This window comes from Physella acuta, unplaced genomic scaffold, assembly GCF_028476545.2.
Source record: "Physella acuta isolate Inbredline_101_S28 unplaced genomic scaffold, ASM2847654v3 ptg001761l, whole genome shotgun sequence".
In the NCBI taxonomy this organism is placed as follows: domain Eukaryota; kingdom Metazoa; phylum Mollusca; class Gastropoda; family Physidae; genus Physella; species Physella acuta.
The window spans coordinates 218,831-238,112 of record NW_026733271.1 but is presented as its reverse complement, the minus strand read 5'-3'; the positions used below and the strand labels follow the sequence as shown (position 1 = coordinate 238,112).

Genomic DNA, 19,282 nt, shown 5'->3' with positions numbered 1-19,282 from the left:
AACAAATACTAATTGAGCAACAAGATTTTCTTAAAGAACAAAGCTATCAGAAGATTTGTAACTTATTATTTGCTGCAGTAAGGAAGGATAGGAAGGCATAACTGCCAATACTTTTCTTTTTGAAGCAAAGGCATTTCTTTTTTAATTTCTGGCAATTTTTATTTACAGAAACCACAAAAATATTCATTAGCTTTGTCTTGAATCAACAAATTGAGGTCTTTGGTTGCCATGCCAATTTCTAACTTGTGTAAAGACATTTAGACATACTAGTGATCTAACAATGAGCTGCTTCAAAATTCTTTGCAATATTCAAAGTTGGCAAAAGCTATCTCAAGTCCCATTCTTTGTACCATTCAAAGTTGGCAAAAGCTATCTCAAGTCCCATTCTTTGCACCATTCAAAGTTGGCAAAAGCTATCTCAAGTCCCATTCTTAACACTGTAGGGCCTATATTTTCAATGTCTGGCTGTTGTGATGATTCAAACAACTTTTAAAGCTAGTCAGCATTCCCAACATTTGTTTGACTGTAATGTCATGGTGCTTTAAGCAATGGTTCAATATCTATAAAACTATAAGCTACTTCCTCTGCTGTCTTTGATTGCAGAGGCTGAAGAATTACACATTTTATCTTATGATATGGTATACTAATATACATTGCATTTCTTATCATACTAAGACTGAGATTTTAAAAAGCACCCTAGGTTTCAGCAAAAAACTTTTTCGTATAAGAAAAAGGTTGTTTTACAGAATGCCTAGGTAATGTCTGGAATGTAAATTATTTCATATTTTAAAATCTAAATTAACTATTTTATAGAATGCCTACACTATAAACATTAAGATTTTTCTCAAAACATTGAAATTTTATTTTATACATATATATTTTTTTAGCGGGGAAACCACTAATAATAAAAAAAAATCTAGGCAAACTTGTCTTAAAAAAGACTTCTCAAAACATTGAGCCAGTATTTTTCAAAGTACCTAAGTGTAGTGTCAAATCATAATTATGAATGAAACAATTAAGGAATTGAATGAATAATTGTTATAAATAACAGGCTTTTGTAAACTTTTCTTGCCAAAGAAAAATGTGTTACTTTCTCAAACTGCCTTTTAAATCTAGTTTGTTAAACATAAACTCTTTCATAAAAGAAAAATGTATTTCTCAAATGTGAACATCTCTACTGGTTCATGACTATTTAAAGCCTTATCAATGTGCTTTTATTCTATTGTGCTAAATATTTGAGCGTGTTTACTGTTGGTATCTTTTTCTCTGTCCTTCCATAGAGTATAGGCAGGTAGAGTGGCCTTGCTTCTATTTCAAATGTTTTTATTTAATGTTTATGTGAAGATTCATTCTTTGTTGTTTTTATCATGAAAGTTGATATACATTTTATCAATAGGCCTTTTTTATTTTTTTTATTTCGGTGGAAAATTTGGTGAATCAGAAAAAGTACGTCAAATATTTTCTCTCTCAAAACAGGCACATTTGTCAGAGATTTTTTAATTGACTTGAGAATGAAACAAGAAGTTGTTGGAGGGTCTCACTACTGATTTCTTCTACCTCAAACACAAATACTCCACATTGGCAAGACTTGAAACAATATTTATTTTTTGTAAGTTTAGTTTAAACGGTTGAAGAAGAGGCGAAAACAGCTGGGCTCACATGGGCACAGATAAAGGGAGAAGCCCAAAACCGAGTCCGCTGGAGATGTGTGGTTGCAGCCCTTTGCTCCCCAGGGGCCACAAAGGAATGATGAAGTTTAGTTTATAGCAGGCTTATAATTTGTCTACTTGCTCAACTTTATTTTTATTTTAAAACAATGTTTAGTTTATGGCAGGCCAGTTATTGGTGTATTGTGATCAACTTCATTTTTTTTAAAAAAAAACAATCTTTAGTTTACAGCAGGTTTATAATTTTTCTACTTTTATCAACTTTATTTTTAAAAATAAATTATTTCTTTAAAAATAATATGAATGTTATCAAAGTAAAAATATGATTACAAAAGTGTATAAAACTGTTTTAATGTTTCTTACGAATTCCAATTCAAACCTCCCTCATCATGACATCACATTCCATGAAAATTAATTACCAGTATTGTTTTATTCAATTTCCAGTTTAGTTTTTTAACACAGCTTCTATGTGTTGAACTGTGCCTACTTGGTGGGTTAATTACACATTTACAACTATTTATTGGTGAAAACTATTTGAGTGTGACATTGTCTAATTATTCACATTTGAAATGTATGAATGTTATACCATGAGATAGGGGTCAATAGCTCTTTTTATTACATCACATATAACAACCTGTTTTTTTTAAATTGTTTGCAAAATACACACAGTTTTTATTATTTAAAGTATAGAAGTGTATAGAAGATTAACTAGATTTTTTAGGTACTGATGTCAAAATATCTTATTAAACAGAAGAATGTTTATTGACCCCTGTCTTTGGGTAATATTCATACAGTGTGTTAATGTTATGAATATTTTGTAACTTGATAGATCCATACTATATTATTATAATAAAAGATATGTATATTTATAATGTATGGCATAATTAGTCATAGGGCATAAGTCAAGCACAAAATGTACCTCTGTGGTTAGGGCATACATCATGTGATGTTTATTATTATATTTCTAAAACTGCCCAGATTAGGTGAAGTTGAACCAATTTATCCACATTGTATTGATTTATTTTGTTAATAGTGAGTGATCTAATGTACTGTTTTATTGTAAGTTTATAAATTTTAAAAATACTAATTGATATATTTGTCTGCAGCACAAACATGTATACTCCAGGCCACCTATATAATGGTCATCAGGTGTTTAGTCCAGCTAGCAACTATATAATAACTGTATAACAATTATATAGGTTATATAACAACAATATAGACCAATGTAGTTTCTTTAAAAAGTTTTAGTTCCTCATTGTTGACAAAATTGAATAATCTCTGGTAAGGCAGGGAGTAAAACAGAGACTGAATTCTAGTTCACACATCAGCTAGGACTATACTAAATCTTGTTATTGTTATGTTATGGAAATATTGTTATACTAAAGGAGAACACATTCTACTGATGAATCACATACAACATGAAAGAAGCACAATTTGAAATATTAGGGATCTTGCATATATTATAAAATGAAAAACTGAAAATTTCTTACCCACTATGTTGCATTCCATATTTTATGTTGACATGAATAATCTTAGGTTTAATAAAAATATGAAACTGGTTTTCTACAATACAATTAATCCAATGCATAAAAAATCTTTAATAGAAATAGTAGCAAAGCCTAAAAATGGTGAGTCAGCCAGTGATATCCCATTATTTTGGTAAAGGTTAAAGACGCAAAAATTAACAAAAAATTAGAACCTAGTAAAAGGAAGTCACTATTATGGTGTATAAATGCTCTAATGGCTATAACTAAATTAATTTAATGGAATTTTTGCTGTAATATTGCATTCCAAAAGACATTTTTGTGTTAATGAAAATTGATCCATGTGCCTAACCTTATCCGGGACTTGCTAATATCCTCAGTATTAAATAGTGAATTACTTTTAGTATTAGCTGTGTAGACAAAATCAAACTAGTTTTCCCCCTTGTTTTTCTGTTGGTTAAAACATCTCACGGAAGGGAGACAACTTAATATTTTCTTTAAGAAATGTTCAATAACAGAAGGGGGTGGGATTCTTGATTTTTTTTGTCACAATATTTGACGACGGTGAATACGTTAAAGTCGACATTTATAAAGTGAACTAGATCTCTAACCACGCCATATATATGTGACAAGTTGTTTGAAGTTCTATCTATCGTGCCATGAATTTACAGCACAATTCCTGTTGAATTTTGTCCAAACTGTTTACAAAGTCCTTGTTATGTGCTCTTTAGTATTTTCTTTTGATGAACTTGTATGCATATGTAAATATGTGTCTATAATTTAATAGCATTTCATTTGTGACTGGGCATTTTATTTTATTGTGAACAATGTATTTAAGGGGAGTAACTCGAGCTGTACCATACTACAGAAGCGAGCTATAGTTAAATGATTCTCAAAATGTTATTTTAATTCTACTTTTGTTGTGTAAATTTGTATGATTAAAATATTTTCTGCCTGTGTGTTCTGATTATCTTTTTTTTGGTAAAATCTCGTCTAGTAAAGTTAGTTAAAAGCTAAGTATTAATGCGCTGGTGAAATTTTAAGTGATAATTTAGTCTGTTGTTTTTTTTTTCGTTTGTTGGTAAAATACAACGGTTAGGTGTGTTGTAAAATCTGATTTAAAAGCAATTTATATAGTTGAACACTGGACATTTTTACATGTCTTTAATTTTCGAGCAAGATGTTTAAACATTAAGTGAAGCTAAGGTTTCGTGGCTAAATATAGAGAAAATGGGGCCTAAATCACCAATATCTAACCTGGTCACTCCCACTACGACTTAAAGAGCTGGTTTATCCCAAAACTTGCTCGTAGAGTATAGAGGGTTAAAATTTTAATTGCGTTTATTATCTTACTCCATTAGTCAACGAGAGTTATATATATATATATATATATATATATATATATATATATATATATATATATATATATATATATATATATATATATATCAGAGGCGTAGCCGGGTGCGGTGACACCAAGGCAAAAAATTGCAATATGTACAGAAGAAAAATGCTTTTTTTGCTAGTTCCATTAATGTTTAATTTAAGTTAAATAGTCTTTTAAGTACAAATTGACAATTATTACAAGAGGGTGGGGGGTGACACCATGGCATAAACCTGCTAACTATAGATAAAACAATGCTACATCCAACTGTATTATTAACAGACTAAACATCGTTACTATAATGTCGGCAGTGATTAAAGCTTATACATATACATGTACGCGTATGTGGCATATATTTAAATTATAGGCCTATGTAGGTCGACACATAGACACTAACACACACACACACATATATATATATATATATATATATATATATATATTTATTTATTTATTTATTTATTTATTTATACTTTGTTTCTGTCGCACCGGGTGACAACCTTAAATCAATCCGGCGTTTTTGAACTCCCGGACTATCTTTAGTCTGCAACATGTGTAGGGTTTCTTTCAGACTATAATTTCCCGGGGGGGGATCATTGCAGTAACTGTAGAACCATTGAACGAGTTGAAATATTTGATGAGCTCTCCACTGATTAATGTTGGAGTGTTTATTAACCCTTCACTCACGGACAAAACCACATGGACACCCCATCCCCTCCACCACATTTCTCTCTCCCTTGTATATGGGGAATAAAACTGATAAAAATTAAAGTATCATGAAGGCATAATTATTTCAGAATAAATTTCGTTATTAAATAATTATAGTTAAATGCTAGCTTATAGTGTGATAACCTCATATGGATCAACGATACCTGCATTTATTACCAAGGCATGTTACAGAACAAAGGCAGTAATTTTTACCTGAACAAATACCACTTGGTGGTTATAGAGTGGTTTGTTTAATTACTGTTTGTTCAACACTGCTTGTGATCACATAGCAAACAATGATAACGTGGGTGAGGTACGACGACAGAAGGTTTTTTACATCGTGAGTGAAATGGGGCGGAGGTCGAAGTTCATATGTGGTGACTATGTGGTAACTATATGGTAGTTTTAGTGGTCGTGTACATGGCTGTGTGGTTGTGTACGTAGTTGTGTAGTAGTTTCTATTTGCCATGATGTCACCAGTGCCATTAACTCGCCATTGATCACTGCCATGTTTTTTGTAATCTTGAGTTTGATTTGTTTTCTAGATTATAATGGCATGTCCACAAACCCATTGTACAACTCAAATATTTGCTGACTAGTTAACCCTCCAACCACGAACAGTGAGTAGAACATTATAGCAGCTTAACATTGTGTGTCGTCCAAGTTAATCAGTCTCACAAACTTATTAAAAAGTGTAGCGAGGTTTCAATTTAGTTTCAACATTTTACGGAACAATTAGTAACTCAATTAGAGTTGGAAAATTAAAATTTTGCTGAATTTGATAAGAATTGTTATCGGGTAATTTGTTAAAAATGAAAGTTCTCGTTACCTTGACGGTGATGATGGTTTTGTTGATTGGCCCCGCGTTCTGTTCAGACAGTGGTTCTCAAGATGTGATGGACCACTATGCTGCACTGACCCAGGATCTACTCAGCAGACGTGTGGTCGTGTACAAAATCCCGCCAGAACTAGTCAGTCACCAGACGGCGCCTTTTGTGTTGAAATACCAGCTAATTCCGATTGATGTGTTGGGCATTGACGACATAGATCAGGTGAGTGTCAGTGACTGACCAGGTGAGTGTCAGTGACAGGTTAGGTGAGTGTCAGTGACAGGTCAGGTGTGTCAGTGACAGGTCAGGTGTGTCAGTGACAGGTCAGGTGAGTGTCAGTGACAGGTTAGGTGAGTGTCAGTGACAGGTCAGGTGTGTCAGTGACTGACCAGGTGTGACACGTCAGTTGAGTGTGATTGACAGATCAGGAGAGTTTTTCCATAGCTTGGACACTTCCTCGAGATCGGTTAAAGTTTAGGTTTAACTTTGAGCATGCAAACCGAGCTGTTCTGACCACAATCTGTTCGTGAGGATAACCTTTCTTTTTGGTTGTTCTTTCAACTTTTAGATTCTTTTAGGGGGGGGGGGTACATTACCAAAAATGTAGTTTAAATTTATTTAAAAAAATTAAGTTTGTATCTTTTATCCCAGGTGATGACCTTAATTATCCACCTGGAGGTGGTATGGTTCCAGCCCAATATCACCTGGGATCCCGCTGACCACGGCAACATCACCCAAATCCTCCTGGACTCAAATCTCCTGTGGAAGCCGGACATCATTCTCGTGGTCGGCCACAAGGACTCCATCTCTCTCCCCTCTCCCGACACACTCATGGTCCAGTTCGATGGGACTGTGACCTACCGCATTGATGAGTACATCAGCTTTCGTTGTAAAATTAACTTCGATAAATTCCCTTTCGACTCTCAAGTATGCTGGTTTGGTCTGTACTACAACCCCATGCTAAATTCTACCATCGTAGAGATACAAGTAGACGATATGTTTAGAGAGTATTCAAAAAACTTTCAAACCCAGCCTTACATAATTGCCAGCGAGTGGTCGCTGGACGGGTATCATTATGACATTCGTTCTGACTTGAATAACTTGCAGTACCCGCGGTACCAGGTAAAGGTGACACGTCGCTACACCTTCTACCTGATCACCGTCATCTCCCCCATGATTCTGACGTCAGCGATGATCCTCTTCGTGTTTCTCGTCCCCCCTGAGACTGGGGAAAAGTTTTCCTACCTGGTGTCGTTGTTTACGTCTCAGGCGATCTTCCTGAACTTCATTTGGTGAGGTTTGGAACTGTTAGGATTTTTTTTTCTAATTCACGTGTTCTGTTTGTTACTTTGATTTTGAAGTTCTTACTAGTCTCGTTAATTTATCAATTTCAAACTCCTGTTTCAGATTTCTCACGTTCCGAAATGCATTGTATAATTGGTCTTTCGTCTAAAAATAGACAAAGTTTTGTCTTTTGCACACAAACTTTTAAATTTTGCTTTTTAGTCGAAAGCTTCAGTTTTACTTAAGTAACTTACATTTTTGCATTTGTATAATTCGCCTTACTTATTTTACTCTCAGCTTCACGTTTTTTTTTATATTCTGTCTTGCCTTAATTTTTATCCTTTCGACCATACGGTTGTCAACTTTTGTAAGCTTCACTATGACGTAATTCCAGTGACGTCATGCCTAGAGGACTGTCCAGCATCCCGTACCTGGCCATTCTACTGATGGAGGTCATCCTGGAAGGGATTCTGGCCATCGCCGCCACGGCCTGGGTCATGAAGAAATACGCCGAGGAGAAAAAGGTCAGCAGCTTCAGCATTTTGGTCAGAACTTTTTTTTTATAAACTACTGTCTTCTTCTATTTCGTTCTTAATTTTTAGTGTTGGAAGGGATCGAGCCTTATCTACCAGAGGGTTTGAACTCGAGACTTTTTTCGAATTTATCAACCATGAGCTATTGCCGACTCGACCACGCCTCCATCACAATTAAGAATACGTGTCAACTGGTTATGCGCCATCGAGGCCATTGACTCTGATTTCAGCCTGCTTTTCTTTTTGGATTTGCTTCCATAGCCTTTGTCCAACCAAGTACAAACTACAAGGCAGCAGTTGTTTGATTTTGGAGTTTTCTCTCCTAGAAGAGTGGCTGTCCCCAGCTAACGAGCCTCATCTGCCCAAGGGTTTGAACCCGAGGCTTTCGGTTTAGCAACCATGAGCTTTAATGACTCGACCACGCCGACCCCTTAAACTACAGTGAAACCTCGGATTTCATCGCAAGTTTTAACATGACCTGACATATCTCCGAGATGTATCGTCTTTTTTAATGTGTCTGTCTTCTATGCTACACTATACCTTTCATCCGGTCTATTTGAACTTTTGAGTAATTGATGAGTATATAACTGGGAAGTTTCTGCGAAGAAAAAATGTCACGTTAGGGTACGTAACGGCTGCTGGATATAGTGCTGACCACACTATCCCTCATATGCCGAGGTTAGAGAAACAGGTGAACTCTACTTCATTTGCGTTGTAGATCGCCAGGTCTAATATACATTATTGAAATAACCGTCCATTTAGGTTTTAATCAGACGGATGTCCTGGGAGAAATAGATAATCTATGGGAAAAGGCGAATCTAGGGTGGTGGAAGGGGGGGGTCTTACATTAAAAAAACACCTATCACTTAGACCAGGGTTCTCCAAACTACGGCCCGTGGGCCGGATGCGGCCCGCGAAGTCCTCTCATCCGGCCCGCGGAGATCTTTTTATCCAAGGAGAAATCGTGTGTTGGTGAATGCTGAGGAACTTTGCCCAGAAAAATCAAAGACATACCTGGAAGAAACTGGCCCCCGAACTGAAATTTGATAGGTAATGCGGCCCTCGGACTGAAAAGTTTGGAGACCCCTGACTTAGACCAAGCAGGCTGAAAACTTTTGCTCGGATTTTGAAAGTTCAAAAATGTGTAGCCTACATTTTACTGAAAGAGGAAAAATTAAGGAAATGTGTTACGTACTTTGGATGACCTACTTTTCCAGGGTGCCTGTACCAAGAACAACAAAGTGGCTCCAGCAGACGACCAGCCTGCCTCACGTTTGCCGGACAAGACTGAGGATGTGACGTCACCAGAGGTCAAAGATACGAACCCCATCAGCGCGACCTCGACCTTCCTGACATCCCGGAAACTGGACACAATTTTCTTTTTCACTTTCACTTTCGCTCAAGTTCTATTTTTAGTTGTTTTATTCCAAGCCACTGAATGGTTTGCTTAGTTGCCCTAATTAAGCCATATGAGCCACACTGAAGCTGATCAGTTCATTAGAAAACTAAAGACCAAACTTTCTTACAACACCCGCCTCCTGCACACTCAAGGCTATCCCATACTTATATATAACATATTAACATTATATCTAGTCGCACATTGGTATTGCTATTTCTTCATTTTTATTGTTGTGGGTATTGTGACATTTCTGTTACATTTTAAAATTAATACTTGTTATTGTTATTTTTCAAATATTACTGTTGCATTATTACTGCTGTTGATTTTTTACGTAATATAACAATATTACAGTACTGTGATATATCGATATACGAATTTTACCTTTCCGTAACCTTGCACGTACGATTTGTTCATACCTCAGAGCAATCCTTGCACATTGAAATTTAATGAAATAATACAATTTTAATGCTTAACTCACTCTTAAACTTAAAACGCTACTCTACACTCTTGTGTTACTTGCTCTTAATGACTGTTCTTCACTGCGTTCCTCTTCACTGGTCGTTGCCATTTTCATAAGGTTTTCCTTTCTTTCAGCGGTAGGTCGTTTACAAACCTGTATAAGTTGGTTTGTTTTTTCCTCCCTTTCATAATGTTGCGGAAATAAGGCAAGTGTCATTAAATATCTCCAGTGAGAGTATATTGTGTAGGTAATTTCTCTCTCTTGGATCCATTAGGTTGCCTAGAGATCTGGCATTATCTGGCTATTTTTAGCTTGCTACCCAAGTTTAGATTTACAAGGCTCAATCATCCAATTAGTTGGATCATATTATTCATACTTCCTCAACATTCTATTAATTGGTAAACTAACTAGTAATAATTTAACAATGTATGTAATTTGACGTAAAGAAGTGTTGTGTTGAGTAGGGAGTGGTCGGGAGTTTGTGTGTGAAGAAGGGGTGGAATTGGTTTAGACATGGATATGGTGAGGGAGTGGTTTAAGTGACAGCTAATAGAATCATTGGCTAAGTTTTTCTATCTGTGAGTAACTCGACATCCATCAGCTATTAAGGTAGATCAAAGGGTTTTTCAATGTACATTAAATTAAGAGCATTAATTTTGGAAAAAATATAAATAAATTGTGTCATTTCATGTTGTTTACTAAAACAGTTTTATCCTTAGGAGCTGATCTGGACTACTGAAATATATCTTAAAACACGTAAGTCTTTGTGCCCGTTGTCTTACGGGCTAGTCAGCTAGTACTCAATAAAACGCAAACAGTTTTACATTGTTGTTTTCTTTTATTTGAAAGTTTAAAATACAAGTAGTATGTTATTTATTGTGTCCCTAGTTTAAGAAAAAAAAACGTATGCTTTGTTTAACCTTTTGTCTTCAAATTGATGCATTGACTTCGATTTCCTGAATCATGTTGTTTTTTTTTATTATTATTTATTTTATTTATTTAACTCCCAGTACATTTTTATCATCTTTCATTCTTTCCTTTTGTGTTATTTAAATCTGTGGTATAGGACAACCAATAAATCATTCAACTTGTTTTGGCGTAATACAGGCGTTCGTCCAGTTTCTTGTGTCATTTCAGATACCATTGAAATGTCAAAATAAAGTGTCATTTGTATTGCAGCTAGATGAAGTGTCATATTAAAATACACTGAAGAAAAATTATAATTTTAGATACAAAATTAAATTTTGATGTAACAGACGCCAATAGTATAAATTGTGATTTGAGAAGCTACTAGTATAAAATGTCATTTGACATTGTCTAGTGCAAAGGTGTCATTTTTAGATGCCACCACCTTACAAGAGATGCTACAAGGAAGGCTTGTCATTCAAGATACAACAGAAACGTTTCAATTTGATGTAGCCCAAATAAAACGATTTAGTTTCTGATCCAACCAGTGAAGCCAAACAGCCCTACCAGAAAGGTGACCTGGCCAGTGGCGAATAGAAAGAAGAACACGTGGTCCAGTTGTCGTGACGTCATACAGCAGAAACCAACCTTGGCCTGGCACCAGTGGAAACCATCAGCCTGCCCTCCCCTCACCTCTGGTTGTCCCTTCCCCTCACATGACGTCATCTTCTCAGATGTGGAGATTAGAGCGACATGCTTCACGTCATTTTTGCTCTGCTAAAAAATATATGCAGAGTATTAAATATAAGCTGAGTATAAAATATAAGCAGAGTATAATATATAAACCTAATATAAAATATTAAACCAAAATATTAAAATATATACCTAATATAAATATAAACCTAATATAAGATATATACCTAATATAAAAATATAAACCGATTATAAAAACGTACAAGAAAATATAAAGCAAATATAAAAATATATAAATAAATATATAAAAATATGTCATAAAATGTAAATCAAATTAAAACATGTAAACTTGAGTTGAACAAAATATAGCATAAGCGCTGAATAATTATAATTAATAATTGCTTTTTTAAAATTAAAGTTACATTTTGAAAAACACTGTAGGCTATACTTCAAACCACAAGAAAGTTATCAGTTGGTCACTTAAAATTTTGGGAATAATTCATTGTGTGATGTAGTCTATGCTTTTTGTCTTCTACTATAGTGAAAGAGAATGTATTTTCTTAATTTGGTACATTTAAAAGCTTGTAAAAGAAAACTTCGTATGCTTGTTTTATGAGACAATCCATTTGGTTTAGAGTTTGGAATTACTTTATTTTTACGTTAAAATATTTTTTTTTTTGTTAATTTTACTTTTCTGAAGTTATAACATTTTCAACTAACTTTCTCTGCAATTAAATATTTCAAATTAAACAACGAAATTTTTAACTGCCTTTCTCTGCAATTAAATATTTCAAATTAAAAAACGAAATTTTTAACTGCCTTTCTCTGCAATTCAATATTTCAAATTAAACTACGACATTTTCAACTGACTTTCTCTGAAGTTGCATTGACTTTCTCCTCAGACTCGGCTAAATTGATGACGAGCAGAGTTGCCAGAATGGCACACAGCCCCTCACACAAAACCTCAACCAGTAGAATGGCCAGGTATGGCATGCTGGATAGACCACGTGGCATGACGTCACTGAAACAAATAGAAATACGAATGTATGGAATTTTTGCATTAAGAGACAAGTTGTCGTAAAAACTGAAACGGAGATGTCGAGAATGTAACACCCTGAGAATGTAATGTACGAAGTAACACCCTGAGAATGTAATGTACGAAGTAACACCCTGAGAATGTAATGTACGAAGTAACACCCTGAGAATATAATGTACGAAGTAACACGACATTTTTTAACTCACCCTCTTCCTCTGCCTAAATCCGTGACCTCAATATCGCGCAAACCGTTAGGTAACATAATCACATCGTATGAAATGTATATATTTTATTAACGCTCCTAGTTTTTAAATGAAAAGTTTTTTTTTAATTGAATAAATTTGATTCAACCGAATCTACTTGAAGTGTCAGTGTATGAGACGATTTTGACAGTAATGCTTTTACATTAAGTCATCATTAAGCGAAGAGGAATATTTGTAAATCATGTTGTACTGAGTTAACAACACTAACTGATAAAGGTGTTCGGAGCAGGCTCTACATAGCTATATATTTATTTAATTTATTTTATATAGTTTAATTTGATAATGTTAACAGATGCATCTATGAATTGCCGCAATAAATACGCCCATCAAGTGATGTTAATAAATGCACATACAAACCGGTGTTAACGCTTTTTTAATCGTCACTTCCATAGCGAACTGTAATTAAAGAACCATTATAATAGAAAATGTGTAATATAACTTTAACTCGATGTTTACCTTTTATTTTTTACCTTTCCGTGTTTACATTTTATTGTTTACCTCTCATCCCAGTTCAAAAACTCATCTCACCTGATCAAGTTGAGAAAAATGGCCGCCGATGTGAAGACGGCCACAAGGTAGGAGAACTTCTCCCCCACCCTGACGGGGATGAGAAACACGAGCGGGATGATGGCAGACGTCAGCACCATCGGGAAGACGAGCGTCACGACGTAATACGTACTCTGGCGGCGCACGGTGAAAGAAAAAAACGGAAACGGGTCGAGATTTTCGTTGGACTTGGTCGTCTGGTTGTGGTCGATCAGCGTCCATTCGCCTTTGATTTCATAGACTCCGCTTAGACTCAGGTTGAGGTACTGGACATTCAAGGTAGGGAACGGGAAAGTCATAGGATAAAGCCCAAACCCGCAAGTCTGAGAGTCGAATGGATATGTCATAAAGTTGATGTCGCACCGGAAACTGAGGTACTGGTGTGTCGTCATCTCCACATATCCTTTCGCGAGAACTAGTACGTCGTCTGGGACTTTCAGCTTCAGGGAGTCAGTACTTCCGGTCACCACCACGATGTTGGGTGTCCACAAGAGGCTGGAACCCACATGAAAAACCTGAATGTTACCGTAGGCTGGTGGGTCCCATGAGAGTTCGGGAAGTTGCCAGGACATTTCTATGTAGACGACGATGGTCATGAGCTGGGTAAACAGAACGGAAGCACGTGTTACTAACTTGTCTTGGAGTAAATCTTAAACTCGGCAGACGGCCATTTACTCTTAGTCCAAAAATATTTTAAAAATCGGAATTACAAATATGTAAGATATTAATTTTCAATTTATTCAATTTATTCAATAACGGTAACAATAGTAGGCACGGAGATAAAACGCTAAAACTTTTCTTATCTTGTCCTGATGAATTTATTTCAAAAGGTTCGAGTAAAACAAAAATAACTTTTTAATAAAAATGTTAAACCTCAAAAAAATATTTTCTAAAGGCATTGTAAGGATTACAAAACCATTCACTGGGTTTAGAGAAACTTCTTCAATAACTACAATTAACGGCATTAATTTTACAGCTTTTTTCTAATCGCATTTTAAATGTTTAAATTTAATTTTTTTTTACTTGAGTTATACCATTTTGTATATGTTTAAGTTTTCTCTAAATAAATAATGACGACAAATGTAAAAGAATCGCAATTTACCAAGTATATTCCTGGAAATGTAAAAATCGTAAACCCACAAACATGGTTATTTATATGTTAGGATCGCAATTTACCTACCTTAAAAACAGATTTACCTAACGAAATGTATATGTTTTTACCAAGTTTACGATCACAATTTACTGTTTACAACGTTCATATTTTAATAGGGGTCGCAATTCTATATAAATACTGGATAGCAGTTTATCTATGTTAAAAGGGAACGCACTTATGTCAATAAGTGATCGCATTTTACCTATGTTCAAAGGTATCGCAGTTATGTCAATAAGTGATCGCAGTTTACCTATGTTAAAAGGTATCGCAGTTAATGTTATGTCAATAAGTGATCACAGTTTACCTATGTTAAAAGGTATCGCAGTTATGTCAATAAGTTATCACAGTTTACCTATGTTAAAAGGTATCGCAGTTATGTCAATAAGTGATCGCAGTTTACCTATGTTAAAAGGTATCGCAGTTATGTCAATAAGTGATCGCAGTTTACCTATGTTAAAAGGTATCTTAGTTTAGATATGTCAATAAGTGATCGCAGTTTACCTATGTTAAAAGGTATCGCAGTTATGTCAATAAGTGATCGCAGTTTACCTATGTTAAAAGGTATCGCAGTTATGTCAATAAGTGATCGCAGTTTACCTATGTTAAAAGGTATCTTAGTTTAGATATGTCAATAAGTGATCGCAGTTTACCTATGTTACAAGGTATCTTAGTTTAGATATGTCAATAAGTGATCGCAGTTTACCTATGTTACAAGGTATCTTAGTTTAGATATGTCAATAAGTGATCGCAGTTTACCTATGTTAAAAGGTATCTTTGTTTAGATATGTCAATAAGTGATCGCAGTTTACCTATGTTACAAGGTATCTTAGTTTAGATGTGTCAATAAGTGATCGCAGTTTACCTATGTTAAAAGGTATCTTAGTTTAGATATGTCAATAAGTGATCGCAGTTTACCTATGTTACAAGGTATCTTAGTTTAGATATGTCAATAAGTGATCGCAGTTTACCTATGTTAAAAGGTATCTTAGTTTAGATATGTCAATAAGTGATCGCAGTTTACCTATGTTACAAGGTATCTTAGTTTAGATATGTCAATAAGTGATCGCAGTTTACCTATGTTAAAAGGTATCTTAGTTTAGATATGTCAATAAGTGATCGCAGTTTACCTATGTTACAAGGTATCTTAGTTTAGATATGTCAATAAGTGATCGCAGTTTACCTATGTTACAAGGTATCTTAGTTTAGATATGTCAATAAGTGATCGCAGTTTACCTATGTTACAAGGTATCTTAGTTTAGATATGTCAATAAGTGATCGCAGTTTACCTATGTTAAAAGGTATCTTAGTTTAGATATGTCAATAAGTGATCGCAGTTTACCTATGTTACAAGGTATCTTAGTTTAGATATGTCAATAAGTGATCGCAGTTTACCTATGTTAAAAGGTATCTTAGTTTAGATATGTCAATAAGTGATCGCAGTTTACCTATGTTAAAAGGTATCTTAGTTTAGATATGTCAATAAGTGATCGAAGTTTACCTATGTTAAAAGGTATCTTAGTTTAGATATGTCAATAAGTGCTCGCAGTTTACCTATAAAGGTATCGCAGTTTGCCTATGATAATCAAGGATCGCAGTTATGTCAATAATTGATCGCAGTTTAGATATGTTAATAAGTGAGCGAGTTTGCCTATGATAATCAAGGATCGCAGTTTAGATATGTTAATAAGTGAGCGAGTTTGCCTATGATAATCAAGGATCGCAGTTTACCTACGTAAAAAAGGTATCGCAGTTTACCTGGTTGATCTGATCAATGTCTAGGACGTCTATGACCAACAGTCTGAGACTAATACTCGCGCCGTCGTCGTCCCCGCTCCCCTCCCCGGGGGGTATCTTGTGTGTGACGGAGTCCTTTTGTAACACGTGACGACACAGCTTGGCGTACGTTTCCACGTATGACGTCACGTTGTCACTGATGACGAGGGTTGTGACGCAGGCGAGCAAGAGCATGATGTCATAATCCAGCAGTTTCATCTTGTCCAACGGTGCAGCAGTCTGTCAGAGGTGATGTCAGCCAGCCGTCAAGTTTATCCCTCCCGTCTGTCACTGGTGATGTCTGACGCAGCTGTTTATATCTGACCACAGACCAAATGGATGATGTATCCTGGCAGCTAAGCTCTGACCACAGCCCGACACTTATGCTGTCAGATGATGCCTGTATCCACTACCTCAATGCAACCACGTCAACACACGGTGTCAACCCATTAACTCTAAAATCCCCACACGGTGTTAAATAATTAACTTTAAAAATCCCCGCCCAATGTCAACTAATTAACTCTAAAATGTCCAGCTTCCACAAAGCTTAATAATTGGCGTCCGACTGTTTATTTGATTCCAACCATTAAAAAAACACGCGATTTCTGTATTATCTCAATTTATAAATGACCAAATTCTACGCCTCGGTCAACAAAACAATTTTAATAACGTTGCCTTATCAATTTGAGCTTGACACTAGCACTAATTAAATAAAATAAATTTCCAATTAATTAAGTTTCAACTAAGTCCATCATTTTTTTAATGATCTATTGACCTCAGTCCATCCTTTATCGACCCATTATTGACCTCAGTCAATCATTTATTGACCGATCTATTGACCTCAGTCTATCAATTATTGACCCATCTATATCGGTAGATAAGTCTCATTAAGTCCCGTATATTTTCTGGCATTGATAGGAAACCAAACCATCCTTGAGTACGTCTAACTTTCCGGTTGTTACTTTACTCTGATTAGTTTTGGTAAAATTAAATCAAAGCATGAATTACTTTGCTATTATCAGTTCTGATTATCATTGTACTTAACATTTAGGGCACACATTTTAGATTTTACTTTTAAGTGTACTTTTTTTTGGGGGGGGGGGGGGGGGGTGAAGATCAACGGAGAAAGGTGTGAAGAAAAGAGGCCTAACATTCTAACAGGCAGAGGTTGTAGCTAGAGACAGGACAAAATGGCGCTCACTTATTGATGCCTCGTGCGCCAATGACGTTGAGCGATGATGATATTTTAAAAAAAAAACATTTCTAGTTGTGTTGAGTATTGTAAATACCAAAACATATTTGGAAATCATTTTGTGTGGATAAACGACAGACATTTTGACTAAGTTGTCGTAGAAAAACCGACAAACAGATACATATTGTAGAGCAGACAGTAAGACAGCAGACGTCACATACCTTATCATAGAGAGGACAACAGCAGACGTCACCTACCTTATCATAGAGAGGACAACAGCAGACGTCACCTACCTTATCGTAGAGAGGACAACAGCAGACGTCACTTACCTTATCATAGAGAGGACAACAGCAGCCGTCACCTACCTTATCATAGAGAGGAAGATGGCACACGACGTAAAGATGGCGACGATGTAGGCCACTTTCTCTCCTGAGCGCGCTGGGATAAGAAACACGAGCGGCACGAGCAGTGACGTCAGAACCATCGGCAGGATGATGGTGATGACGTAATAGATGTACTGACGTCGCACCGTGATGTCAAAACGAGGAAACTCGTCGATCTGAGGGTTGACCACCGTAGAGAGGCTGTGATTGACCAGCGCCCACTCGCCGTGCATGTCGTACACCCCCTTCACGCTAAAGTTGTTGGGCTCCATTGTGATGTTCGGGGCCTCAAAATCCATCTTAAACACACCGAACCCACACTTCTGGGTGTCGAAAGGGTATTTCAAAAACTCGATGTTACAACGAAACGAAATATGCTGATGGTTTTGCATGCAGATTTTTCCATCAGACCAGATTTTGACCTTGCCTGGTATCTCTATCCGCAATGACGTCTGATCGCCAATGGCAACAACGAGGTTTGGCGTCCATAGACTGTCCTTGTCTAGATAGACCTCTTTTACGTCGTGATAGTCTGAGGCATTCCAGGAGAGCTCTTCAATGTGCCAGCAAAAATCGAGATAGATTACTACAGCCATCATCTAGAGAACAATAGATGTTATTATTATAGCTAGTCAACTGATTAAATCAATCATCAGATTTTATATTTGAGTTCATCACAATCATCCACCCCCTTCCCCCCCCCCCCCCACCCCCCCCCCCCCCCCCCCCACCCAAATCCTAAGATAATATCCTAAACACCTTTTTTTTAAAAACAGTTTTTATATTTCTAGTTTAAATTTCTATAAAACTTTTAAATTAAAACAAGTATAGAAAACTTACTAATAACAAGAGTTCTAATGATTTTCAAGTAAGAAAAAAATGTTTTCCCGAGTTAACAGTTTAATATTTTAGAAATCAAAAGAGAGAAAATGTGTTTTGATTTTCTCATTTTCATTGCATTCGGACATTTTTAAATGTTTTTTTTTTAAATTGTTATGTTCATCTTTTATCGAACTAAGTATAAAAACAAATCCCAACAGTCCAACATTATTCCACACATTTGTTGCATACAACTCGCACAAAGACACCTCACATCCACACGCACATTCTAGTGACACACACCTCACACGACCCACACAATTCACACACACACAATAGCTGCATAAATCCTTCCCCACCCTCTCCCCTCCCCACACACTCAAATAAAACCCGCATAAATCCTTCCTAATCCCCTTCCCCCCCCCCCCCCCCCCCCCACACCCACACAATGCCCCACTCAGCCTACCTGGTTTATCTCGTCTATGTCCAAGACGTCTATAATCAAAATGCTGCAACTCATATCCTTGGTACTATTCCCATATAACTTTGCGCCGGGGACTATTTTATGCACTGCCACATCCCTCTGCATCAGCTCTGATCGGATTCGAACGTAGCCCTTCTGGTACGACCTTGAGTCAGCTACAGCCCGATGCTGACACAGCATCAGTACAGCTACCACGCAGACGATGTGTCGCATGGTTTGCACGTTGTTGTGAACTAGCTTAACAGGTTGGAAGTAGACTTCTTAGCGTTACAATAACATACTTTA

The 19,282-nt window shown here is 36.1% G+C and overlaps 3 protein-coding genes across 3 annotated transcripts; 1 reads left to right on the top strand and 2 right to left on the bottom strand.

Annotated features, from left to right (window-relative positions):
* Positions 1 to 6,085: 6,085 nt before the first annotated feature.
* Positions 6,086 to 9,341, top strand: LOC131930361 (neuronal acetylcholine receptor subunit eat-2-like). Its single transcript, XM_059286817.1, has 4 exons — positions 6,086 to 6,295; positions 6,725 to 7,365; positions 7,752 to 7,902; positions 9,108 to 9,341. The coding sequence occupies exons 1-4, from the start codon at positions 6,086 to 6,088 to the stop codon at positions 9,339 to 9,341; spliced, it is 1,236 nt and encodes a 411-aa protein (XP_059142800.1).
* Positions 9,342 to 11,183: 1,842 nt separating this feature from the next.
* On the bottom strand, positions 11,184 to 16,338 carry LOC131930360 (neuronal acetylcholine receptor subunit alpha-7-like). Its single transcript, XM_059286816.1, has 4 exons — positions 16,102 to 16,338; positions 13,176 to 13,792; positions 12,219 to 12,369; positions 11,184 to 11,429 (listed from the first exon to the last, which is right to left on the bottom strand). The coding sequence occupies exons 1-4, from the start codon at positions 16,336 to 16,338 to the stop codon at positions 11,184 to 11,186; spliced, it is 1,251 nt and encodes a 416-aa protein (XP_059142799.1).
* Positions 16,339 to 17,672: 1,334 nt separating this feature from the next.
* Positions 17,673 to 19,210, bottom strand: LOC131930359 (acetylcholine receptor subunit delta-like). The gene is made up of 2 exons (XM_059286815.1): positions 18,980 to 19,210; positions 17,673 to 18,293 (listed from the first exon to the last, which is right to left on the bottom strand). The coding sequence occupies exons 1-2, from the start codon at positions 19,208 to 19,210 to the stop codon at positions 17,673 to 17,675; spliced, it is 852 nt and encodes a 283-aa protein (XP_059142798.1).
* Positions 19,211 to 19,282: the final 72 nt, after the last annotated feature.

Bases quoted from the DNA above. Each gene is read 5' to 3' on its own strand.
- LOC131930361 (XM_059286817.1), top strand. From the start codon at position 6,086: ATGGTTTTGTTGATTGGCCCCGCGTTCTGTTCAGACAGTGGTTCTCAA. The intron at 6,296-6,724 runs GTGAGTGTCAGT...CTTTTATCCCAG, and splicing joins GCATTGACGACATAGATCAG to GTGATGACCTTAATTATCCA. The intron at 7,366-7,751 runs GTGAGGTTTGGA...ACGTAATTCCAG, and splicing joins ATCTTCCTGAACTTCATTTG to TGACGTCATGCCTAGAGGAC.
- LOC131930360 (XM_059286816.1), bottom strand. From the start codon at position 16,338: ATGAAACTGCTGGATTATGACATCATGCTCTTGCTCGCCTGCGTCACA. The intron at 13,793-16,101 runs GTAAACTGCGAT...CTGTTTACCCAG, and splicing joins ACATTGATCAGATCAACCAG to CTCATGACCATCGTCGTCTA. The intron at 12,370-13,175 runs GTGAGATGAGTT...TATTTGTTTCAG, and splicing joins ATTTTTCTCAACTTGATCAG to TGACGTCATGCCACGTGGTC.
- LOC131930359 (XM_059286815.1), bottom strand. From the start codon at position 19,210: ATGCGACACATCGTCTGCGTGGTAGCTGTACTGATGCTGTGTCAGCAT. The intron at 18,294-18,979 runs GTAGGCTGAGTG...ATTGTTCTCTAG, and splicing joins ACATAGACGAGATAAACCAG to ATGATGGCTGTAGTAATCTA.